At 37.9% G+C, this 12,011-nt stretch overlaps 1 protein-coding gene across 1 annotated transcript in view; it reads left to right on the plus strand.

The window, feature by feature from the left end:
* NEK10 (NIMA related kinase 10) overlaps positions 1-12,011 on the plus strand; it is a 305,942-nt gene that overhangs the window by 267,795 nt on the left and 26,136 nt on the right. The window contains exon 33 of the mRNA XM_032649886.1: positions 7,910-8,020. Within this exon, the coding sequence (XP_032505777.1) occupies positions 7,910-8,020 (111 nt within the window). The remainder of the gene's footprint in view (positions 1-7,909; positions 8,021-12,011) is intronic.

Here is a 12,011-nt window from a genome sequence, read left to right on the forward strand (position 1 = left end):
TGCTGCACACCCTATGCCAAACAACTAGCAAGACAGGAACAAAACCCCACCCATTAGCAGAGAGGCTGCCTAAAATCATAATAAGGCAACAGACATGCCAAAACGCACCACCAGACGTGGACCTGCCCACCAGAGAGACAAGATCCAGCCTCATCCACCAGAGCACAGGCACTAGTCCCCTCAACCAGGAGGCCTACACAACCCACTGAAACAACCTTAGCCACTGGGGACAGACACCAAAAGCAATGGAAACTACGAACCAGCAGCCTGCAAAAAGGAGAACCCAAACACAGTAACATAAGCAAAATGAGAAGACAGAAAAACACACAGAAGATGAAGGAGCAAGGTAAAAACCAATGAGACCTAACAAATGAAGAGAAAACAGGCAGTCTACCTGAAAAAGAATTCAGAATAATGACAGTAAAGATGATCCAAAATCTTGGAAATAGAATAGAGACAATGCAAGGAACACTTAACAAGGACCTAGAAGAGCTAAAGAGGAAACAAGCAATGATCAACAACACAATAAATGAAATTTAAAATAATCTAGATGGGATTAATAGCAGAATAACTGAGGCAGAAGAGAGGATAAGTGACCAGGAAGATAAAATAGTGGAAATAACTACTGTAGAGCAGAGTAAAGCAAAAAGAACTGAGGACAGTCTCAGAGACCTCTGGGACAACATCAAATGCACCAACATTCGAATTATAGGGGTCCCAGAAGAAGAAGGGAAAAAGAAAGGGACTGAGAAAATATTTGAAGAGATTATAGTTGGAAACTTCCCTAATATGGGAAAGGAAATAATTAATCAAGTACAGGAAGCACAGAGAGTCCCATACAGGATAAATCCAAGGAGAAACACGCCAAGACACATATTAATCAAACTATCAAAAATTAAATACAAAGAAAGCATATTAAAAGCAGCAAGGGAAAAACAACAAATAACACACAAGGTAATCCCCATAAGGTTAACAGCTGATCTTTCAGCAGAAACTCTGCGAGCCAGAAGGGAGTGGCAGGACATATTTAAAGTGATGAAGGAGAAAAACCTACAACAAAGATTACTCTAACCAGCAAAGATCTCATTCAGATTTTTCTTTTTTTTTTCAGTACACGGGCCTTGCACTGTTGTGGCCTCTCCCGTTGTGGAGTACAGACTCCAAAAGTGCATGCTCAGCGGCCATGGCTCACGGGCCCAGCTGCTCCACAGAGTGTGGGACCTTCCCGGACCATGGCACAAACCTGTATCCCCTGCATTGGCAGGCAGACGCTCAACCACTGTGCCACCAGGGAAGCCCCTCTCATTCAGATTTGATGGAGAAATTAAAACCTTTACAGACAAGCAAAAGCTGAGAGAGTTCAGCACCACCAAACCAGCTTTACAACAAATGCTAAAGGAACTTCTCTAAGCAAGAAAACAAGAGAAGGAAAAGACCTACAATAACAAACCCAAAACAATGAAGAAAATGGGAATAGGAACATACATATTGATAATTACCTTAAATGTAAATGGATTAAATGCTCCCACCAAAAGACACAGACTGGCTGAATGCATACAAAAAGAAGACCCGTATATATGCTATCTACAAGAGACCTACTTCAGACCTAAGTACACATACAAACTGAAAGTGAGGGGATGGAAAAAGATGTTCCATGAATACAGAAATCAGAAGAAAGCTGGAGTGGCAATTCTCATGTCAGACAAAATAGACTTTAAAATAAAGACTATTACAAGAGAAAAAGAAGGACACTACATAATGATGAAGGGATCTATCCAAGAAGAAGATATAACAATTGTAAATATTTATGCATCCAACATAGGAGCACCTCAATACATAAGGCAAATACTAACAGCTACAAAAGGGGAAATCGACAGTAACATTATCATAGTAGGGGACTTTAACACCCCACTTTCACCAATGGACAGATCATCCAAAATGAAAATAAATAAGGAAACACAAGCTTTAAATGATACATTAAACAAGATGGACTTAATTGATATTTACAGGACATTCCATCCAAAAACAACAGAATAAACATTTTTCAAAGGTGCTCATGGAACATTCTCCAGGATAGATCATATATTGGGTTAAAAATGTAGCCTTGGTAAATTTAAGAAAATTGAAATCATATCAAGTATCTTTTCTGACCACAACGCTATCAGACTAGATACCAATTACAGGAAAAGATCTGTAAAAAATACAAACACATGGAGGCTAAACAATACAGTACTTAATAACGAAGTGATCACTGAAGAAATCAAAGAAGAAATCAAAAAATACCTAGAAACAAATGACAATGGAGACATGACGACACAATACACATGGGATGCAGCAAAAGCAGTTCTAAGAGGGAAGTTTATAGCGATACAATCCTACCTTAAGAAACAGGAAACATCTCAAATAAACAACCGAACCTTGCACCTAAAGCAATTAGAGAAAGAAGAACAAAAAAACCCCAAAGTTAGCAGAAGGAAAGAAGTCATAAAGATCAGATCAGAAATAAATGAAAAAGAAATGAAGGAAATGATAACAAAGATCAATAAAACTAAAAGCTGGTTCTTTGAGAATATAAACAAAATTGATAAACCATTAGCTGGACTCATCAAGAAAAATAGGGAGAAGACTCGAATCAATAGAATATGAAATGAAGATGGAGAAGTAAGAACTGACACTGCAGAAATACAAAAGATGATGCAAGATTACTACAAGAAACCTTATGCCAATGAAATGAACAAATTCTTCGAAATACACAACCTGCCGAGACTGAACCAGGAAGAAATAGAAACTATGAACAGACCAATCACAAGCACTGAAATTGAAACTGTGATTAAAAACCTTCCAACAAACAAAAGCCCAGGACCAGATGGCTTCACAGGCGAATTCTATCAAACATTTAGAGAAGAGGTAACACCTATCCTTCTCAAACTCTTCCAAAATATAGCAGAGGGAGGAACACTCCCAAACACATTCTACAAGGCCACCATCACCCTGAAACTAATACCAGAAAAGAAGTCACAAAGAAAGAAAACTACAGGCCAATATCACTGATGAACCTAGTTGCAAAATTCCTCAACAAAATACTAGCAAACAGCATCCAACAGCACATTAAAAGGATCATACACCAAGATCAAGTGGGGTTTATGCCAGGAATGGAAGGATTCTTCAATATACGCAAATCAATCAATGTGATACACCATATTAACAAATCAAGGAGAAAAACCATAAGATCCTCTCAGTAGATGCAGAGAAAGCTTTTGACAAAATTCAACACCCATTTATGATAAAAAAAAACCCTGCAGAAAGTCGGCACAGAGGGAGCTTTCCTCTACATAATAAAGGCCATATATGACAAACTCACAGCCAACATCATCCTCAATGGTGAAAAACTGAAAGCATTTCCACTAAGATCAGGAACAAGACAAAGTTGCCCACTCTCACCACTTTTATTCAACATAGTTTTGGAAGTTCTAGTCACATCAATCAGAGAAGAAAAAGAAATAAAAGGAATCCAAATTGGAAAAGAAGAAGGAAAACTGTCACTGTTTGCAGATGCCATGATACTATACATAGAGAATCCTAAAGATGTTACTAGAAAACTACTAGAGCTAAACAATGAATTTGGTAAAGTAGCCAGATACAAAATTAATGCACAGAAATCTCTCACATTCGTATACACTAATGATGAAAAATCTGAAAGTAAAATTAAGAAAACACTGCCATTTACCATTGCAACAAAAAGAATAAAATATCTAGGAATAAGCCTACCTAAGGAGACAAAAGACCTGTATGCAGAAAATTATAAGACACTGTCGAAAGAAATTAAAGATGATACAAATAGATGGAGAGATATACCATGTTCTTGGATTGGAAGAATCAACATTGTGAAGATGACTCTACTACCCAAAGCAATCTACAGATTCAATGCAATCCCTATCAAACTACCACTGGCATTTTTCACAGAACTAGAAGAAAAGATTTCAAAATTTGGCCTTCCCTGGTGGTGCAGTGGTTGAGAGTCCACCTGCCGATGCAGGAGACACGGGTTCATGCCCCGGTCTGGGAGAATCCCACATGCCGCAGAGTGACTGGGCCTGTGAGCCATGGCTGCTGGGCCTGTGCATTCGGAGCGTGTGCTCCACAATGGGAGAGGCCACAACAGTGAGAGGCCCATGTACTGCAAAAAAAAAAAAAAATTTTCACAATTTTTATGGAAAGACAAAAGACCCCAAATAGCCAAAGCAATCTTGAGAATGAAAAACGGAGCTGGAGGAATCAGACTCCCTGACTTCAGACTATACTACAAAGCTACAGTAATCAAGACAGTATGGTACTGGCACAAGAACAGAAATATAGATCAATGGAACAGGATAGAAAGCCCAGAGATAAACCCACGCACATGTGGTCACCTTATCTTTGATAAAGGAGGGGAGAATATACAGTGGAGAAAAGACAGCCTCTTCAATAAGTGGTGCTGAGAAAACTGTACAGGTACAAGTAAAAGTATGAAATTAGAACACTCCCTAACACCATACACAAAAATAAACTCAAAATGTATTAAAGACCTAAATGTAAGGCCAGACACTATCGAACTCTTAGAGGAAAACCTAGGCAGCACACTCTATGACATAAATCACAGCAAGATCCTTTTTGACCCACCTCCTAGAGAAATGGAAATAAAAACAAAAATAAACAATTGGGACCTAATGAAACTTAAAAGCTTTTGCACAGTGAAGGAAACCATAAACAAGACCAAAAGACAACCCTCAGAATGGGAGAAAATATTTTCAAATGAAGCAACTGACAAAGGATTAAACTCATAAATTTATAAGCAACTCATGCAGCTCAATAACAAAAAAACAAACAACCCAATCCAAAAATAGGCAGAAGACCTAAATAGACATTTCTCCAAAGAAGATATAAAGATTGCCAACAAAGACATGAAAGAATGCTCAACGTCATCAATCATTAGAGAAATGCAAATCAAAACTACAATGAGATATCATCTCTCACCAGTCAGAATGGCCATCATCAAAAAATCTAGAAACAATAAATTCTGGAGAGGGTATGGAGAAAAGGGAACCCTCTTGCACTGTTGGTGGGAATGTAAGTTGATACAGCCACTATGGAGAACAGTATGGAGGTTTCTTTAAAAACTACAAATAGAACTACCATATGACCCAGCAATCCCACTACTGGTCATATACCCTGAGAAAACCATAATTCAAAAAGAGTCATGTACCAAAATGTTCACTGCAGCTCTATTTACAATAGCCGGGATATGGAAGCAACCTAAATGTCCATTGACAGATGAATGGATAAAGAAGATATGGCACATATATACATTGGAATATTACTCGGCCATATAAAGTAACAAAATTGAGTTATTTGTGGTGAGTTGGATGGACCTAGAGTCTGTCTTACAGAGTGAAGTATTTCAGAAAGAGGAAAACAAATATCATATGCTAACACATATGTATGGAATCTAAGAAAAAGAAAAGGAGGTCATGAAGAACCTAGGGGTAAGACGGGAATAAAGACACAGACCTACTAAAGCATGGACCTTAGGATATGGGGAGGGGGAGGGGGAGGCTGTGATGAGGTGAGAGAGTGGCATGGACATATATACACTACAAAGTGTAAAGTGGATAGCTAGTGAGAAGCAGCCCCGTAGCACAAGGAGATCAGCTAGGTGGTTTGTGACCACCTAGAGGGGTGGGATAGGGAAGGTGGGAGGGAGGGAGAGGCAGGAGGGAAGATATATGAGAACATGTGTATATGTATAACTGATTCACTTTGTTATAAAGCAGAAACTAACACACTATTGTAAAGCAATTATACTCCAATAAAGATATTAAAATAAATAAATAAATAAGATGGGAATCTTCAGACCCTAAGCTGAGAATGAAATCAATGGTTCATTTCCATTGCTGGAAACCAAAATCGATCTTTGAGCATACAAGGTGACTAAAGTACATACATTATCTTTTAGTAGGAGTCTTTATGTGTTATTGCTTAGGTAGAACCTGTGCAGGCAACGTAAGGTTTGGATTTAACTCTATAGTTAAGATTTGATTGTTATGTTAAATAAATGCTTTAAAAATCTGCATATACCAATCTCCTCTTAAATAGTAATATGTCAAAATAACTTTTTTCAATAGAAAATATATTGAGTCACTATCAAAGGGGGCCCTGTGGGCTACTGATGGTCTGCCAATCTATTTTTGGAGATACTAGTTCTTTAGAAAGAATCCATATATTATGTTTGAGAAAACCTACAATATAAATGTATAAGATTTCTCTTTTTTTCTGCTGTTATTTTATTTGGTATGATAAAAACAAACAAAAACCACCCGTTTGGACTTGTGACATTGAAGGAATCATTACCTTCTCTAGAATCAGTTTCTTCATCAGTAAAGTTCAGGTAGCTTATGGGACTATTGTGATAAAGGAAATAAAGTATGTGAAATGTTTATAAAGTGCTATACTAGTGTAATGCTAGTGGTGATGGTATTTGCTCTCGAACAATAGTTGTGCTGGTAGACTCACTACCTCAGAAAGTATCTTGGGTGTTATATAAGGTCTGATTTCCTCACCTATAGGATAGTACCCGCTTTATAAGTTCATTGTCGAGAAAAAAGTGAGCTAATGCACATGAAAGAGTAACCATAGTGCCTGGCACATACAAGTCATAGGTATTAGTAATTTTATTCTTAGTATTATAATTCTTATATATATAAAATTATATATAAATATCATCTGCAGTTTTAAATTATGTGTGAGTCATCATTCTGTGCAAAATTTTTAATTCTTCCTTGAAAACTTTAAAGATAGGGTGCTGTCGCTTGTGATAATTATTCTGATAAGATACAATAGCTTTCTAATACTGCCCTGTATATGAATCTTAAGTTGACTGAATATTAACTTATGCAAGAAAGTTTTTGTGAGGATTAAGTCAAACCATCAGGAGTAGTAAGAGCAATTCTAAGTTAACTAGAGGCTTATCAACTTAAATGAAGAGCAAGATTTTAAGAGTATCTGAATTAATGTTATAGTGATGGCTGCCACAACCGGGGTAAGTCACTTTTGAAGGACGCATTGGTGCTGTAGCAGACACTGAGGTATGTCAGAAAGGGCTGCTACCTTTCCCCTTGACAGGTAGAGTCATGCTGGGCATCAACTAGAAGGTCCTGGGCCAACACTGCCCTTTGGTGTTTGACGTAGGGAGTGGCAACTTCTGGGGGGTAACAGTAGGGAATTATCAAGACCAAAAATCTGTCTTGAGGTACTTTCCCTTACCTTCTCCACTCAAACCTGTGGCTTCCTACTATTTACTTATTAAATCTAACTCATCCTGCTGAGCCCTAATGTATACAAATTCATTTCTCTCTCTTCTTGATAAGTTTGGCCCCTCCAATCTGATCTCTCTCCAGCTGTATATTCAGAAGCAGGCCTCTGACTCTGTACTAATGCAGATGTGTGCTTCCTGGTCCAAAGTGTCAGATCCTTCAGGACAAGGACCATGATGAGAGTGTTCAGCATGGTTCTGAGCATGATACAAGCACTTAAGCATTCATAGAATGAATCTTTCCTTGTAAGTCTGTTGTTTACAAAATTCAACTTATACACGCAACTAATATATAATTTAGTCATTCTATGAAAAAATAATATAAATAAAATGAAAGAACAGTAACATAATTAGAAGTAGCCTTTTGAAAGAGAACAGAGTAATGTGTTTCTTCTGGGTTGTAGAATGAAAAATTATAACATTCAGTCATGCTATTTGGAGTAAAATTTAAATTCTTATTTAGCCCTGTTGAGTGAATATTGCTACCTTCACAAATGCTTCCTGGGAGTCAGCTATACATAGTTAACAATGTGCTTATAATGATTTTCTCATTTTATGCAGCTTCCTCCAGCTTTGCACCACAATTTGAAAAGAAGGGTTATAGAGAGATTCAAGAAATCCCTCTTCAGCCAGCAGAGTAACCCTTGTAATTTGAAATCTGAAATTAAAAAGGTATAGTATTCTATATATAGGAATTCTTCTTTGACTAACAAAAAAACATCATGAGAATTAAATTTTATACCTCCTGTGCTTGTATCCTCTATTTAAAGCTCTGCCCTCTACAAAGGATATTATCAATGTTTGTCTTAGTCCATTTGGGCTGCTATAGTAAAAATACCATAAAGTGTGGAGTTTATAAACAGCAAGAATTTATTGCTTATGGTTCTGGAAGCTGGCAGTTCAAGATCGGGGTACCAGCATGGTCGGGTCTGGTAAGGACCCTCTTCCAGGTTGCAGACTGCCAACTTCTTGCTGTATCCTTACATGGCAGAGGAGGCAAGGGAGCTCTTCCAGGCCTCTTTTATAAAGGTACTTTTTATAAGAACACTTATATAAGGGCTTTATCGTTATGGCCTAATTACCTCCCAAAGGTCCCACCTTGGAGGTTAGTTTCAATATACAAATTTTGGGGGACACAAACATTGAGACCATAGCACTGCTTGAGATACTAAGTTGAGGATATGTTTTTACCTCTAATTTTCTCACATTTATTTCTGAAGCCTTGTTCTAAGAAGACTAGTAGAAAGTTCTTTCAGTATATTGCATGTTTTCCTAAGAAGAAATGTTCTTAACTATATTTAATTTAAATAAATATATATGTCCTTTTTAGAGAATTCTATTCCAACGTTTGTTAGAATATTCTTCAATGAGCCCCTAAATTGAGCTTTGCAACTCTGAAAAAGTCAACCATCTGAGGCCATGATTTTTATCACCTATGAGGGTGGAACGAACAATTTCTAGGGTTCTTTTCGTCTTCACCATTCTATGGTCTCCTAGACTTTGGGTGCTGGTAAATAGTTCTATTCTTACATAAGGAAACTAAATCACAAAGAGGTTAAATCAACCAGAAAGAAAGAAAATTGTTTATTTCTGGTTAACACAACTTGGTAATAGGAAATCCGTTTGACCTGGTCAGTAGTCATTTTGAGGTGGTCACAGGCTCCCATTCTCCTGTCCCAGAAAGACACAAGCCCCAAACAGCTTGGGCCCAGTTGTGTAAAGATGCTTGATCCCACTCCAATTTTGTGTATTTTTTAAAAGCTTCAGCATATACTTAAACTTTGGCACAAGCATGCTGCCAATGAACTTTTTCTTTAAGGTTTCTTTTTCTTTTACTGTATCCAATCTGTAGTATAAATTAACTCATAATTTGGGCAATGTTGGAAGACAGAGGGAACCAAAAGTGCCCACTGAACTGAGAAGGTATCTTGAGACAGAAAATCGAGGCAGGCAGCTCCATGTAATCAATGGACCAGTTTATTACAGGATAAGTTACAGGGTGGGATCTGGATCAGGTGGACAATGACCCAGAAGCATTCACAGCTGCACTCCACACCTCTGAGAGGGGACATTGGGACAGTTTTATAGTTAACCAAGGAGTTGGGGGGCTGCTCGGAAATAGGACGTGCCTTCCTAAGTCAAGTTTTATGAATGGGTAACTGTCTCATGGGCGCTGGGAATACGTCAGCAAAGGTCTTCATCATTGTTTAGGGACTAACAGAGCATGGAGGCCACCTGGTCCTAATGATTATTAAACAATGTCTCTTAACTACAAAGCTCCTAATGACAGAGAAGTGATTTATTGTGTGGTACAGTCCTGGATAGGGTCAGCGGGGGGACAGGAGGAGCTGTATGGGCCCAAGGTAGCATCAGTTACGCTAACGGTCATATAGGTTCTTTGATAAGAAATGCAAACAGCATGTTTTTTGCCTTACATCAGTGGTGTCTGCACATACACAAACAGGAGATGGGAAAAAAAACACATAGCTGCAGGTAAACAAAACATAAACCCTACCTCACCTGAGATTAGAGATTTTATGGGTTGTCTTGGCAAATAAGGCCGAGAAACAAAGCTAGGAGAGATCAAAACACAAGTGGAAGAGACTTCAGATATTTATTGTAGGATATTCACATATTGCATCATGAATACCAATAAATAGATTTTAAAGACAGAAGCTCAAGTCTCCCATGAAAACGTTACATATTGATAAGTTTTATATTCTTATTAAAATGATATTCAGAATAATCCAGTTTGTACACACATTTATTTTAACAGAAATCCTAGCTTTATGAGAGGAAGGAGCCTGCTGCAAACTGAGACGTGAAGGGGGCTGCAACCTGTCCCTGCTCCGTGTTTCCAGCAGTGCCTGTCCTTAGCGCAAATCATCATCTCTTTTGTGACTTAGGTTTTCAGTTTGGCCTCCTTCCTTGGTGTCTTTCTTTTCCTCCTTTTGTTTAGTTGTGCCACCCATTCCCAACCTTGTGTGCTTCCTCTGCTGTGGTGACATCTCTCACAGGAGCATCTCATCTATGTTCTTAGTCTGGGGCATATGGGGACCGAAGGGGCCATAGATTCATCCTCCTTTCAACTGGGTTAAGACGCAGATTAAATTATCCTATGAAGAATGCTATGGTCTCATCTGATATTATAAGCCTGTGGTGGTTCATATGCTTATGAAGTGTACCCTATAATCGGGGGCAGGCCTCGCCCCCTATGAGCTAAAGAAATTGGAAGCCTGGGATATTAACCAGCTGCTCCATTAACACTTTTCTTAATTTTCCTTGTGCAGAATTAATCTCCCCCTCTATGCTTCAATCACTTTTTCACTCATATTGTTGTGTTTTAAATAGCATTTTATTCAAAAGATATTTAGTTCACATGTCTGTTTACTTAAGGGTAGTGAGTTTATCTTGCTCATCTTTGATTCCCCAGAGTTGTACACCATGCCTGGTAGATGCTTAATGAATAATTGTTGAATATAGAATAAATTCTAGATTGATAGACATATTCTATATAACATATCCTATATTGGTTCTATTCTTTATTGATATATAAATATTGATAAATATATTTATATATTTCTCCATGAAAAAAAAGAAGCCCTCCTGCCCCCAGTCTAAACCTAAATGAGAAAATTTTGTGACCTGTTTTTCCCCCTTTCTGGTGTAATTTTTAGTTAGTGACAATTTTTTTCAGAAATGGCTTTTTCATCCCCTGTACAATCATAGAGGAGTAGCCCGTTAGCCTTTGAATGACACAGTCACCCCACACTATGGCCGTGGAAGAAGTGGTGACAACATATAAAGTGCATGTGATTTCCACCCTCCCCTCTGAAGCGTCTCCTAAAATCTGGGGACTCCATGTCTGCAGTTTGAAGGAGTCATTATGGGATGATTGCAACTTACTTATGAGTGGCCTGAGGCCCAGCAGGATGGACAGAAGGGTCAAAACATGGAAGAGCCCTTTTCCAAGAAATAAGCCTCTTTATTTATGACTCACCTGAGGTGTCTTCAGTCCAGGCTGCTCAACATTGGCTAGAATTGCAGGGTGAACAAAGCATCTTTGCAATTGTATAGGTGTCTTTGAGAACTAGGGTTTTCAGCATGGGAGAAAGGAGAAACAGAAACAAAGTAGAAAATACTAACTCAAATTAGAAGTATTAATATGAATCAGTACGAATTCATGATAGATCTTATCTTTTAAAAAGACACATATTTCCTAAATTTCACTAAAATGATATAGAAACGAAGCAAGCAGCAGTGTGCTCCCTTTGCACCCATGGCTTTGGAAGTATAGCCCATTACAGCTCTTGAGCAGGAACTGAACGAGACTAGGCTGGAATATCTTGACATAACAGAATACATGGCAAGGATGCTGTCAAGGACTACTGAGCATGTGTCAAAAGGACTCAGGAGCCAACAAAGAGGCTCTTACAGACTATCTATTGGATAATTAAAGCGTCAATAAGAATAATAACCAAAATTGCTTGAAAGCATTAACTAATGTTTAAATCCGAGAGTTCACAATAGTAAAAAAAGAAAGAAAAAAAATCTCTCATTGGTTACCCTTTGGAAGATTTCATTATTTTGAAAATTGTTTACAAAAGGAAAGAATCAAACATTTATTCTGCCTTTCTCTTATGAATTCTATCTTAGGGTAACT

This window comes from Phocoena sinus, chromosome 11, assembly GCF_008692025.1.
Source record: "Phocoena sinus isolate mPhoSin1 chromosome 11, mPhoSin1.pri, whole genome shotgun sequence".
NCBI lineage: Eukaryota > Metazoa > Chordata > Mammalia > Artiodactyla > Phocoenidae > Phocoena > Phocoena sinus.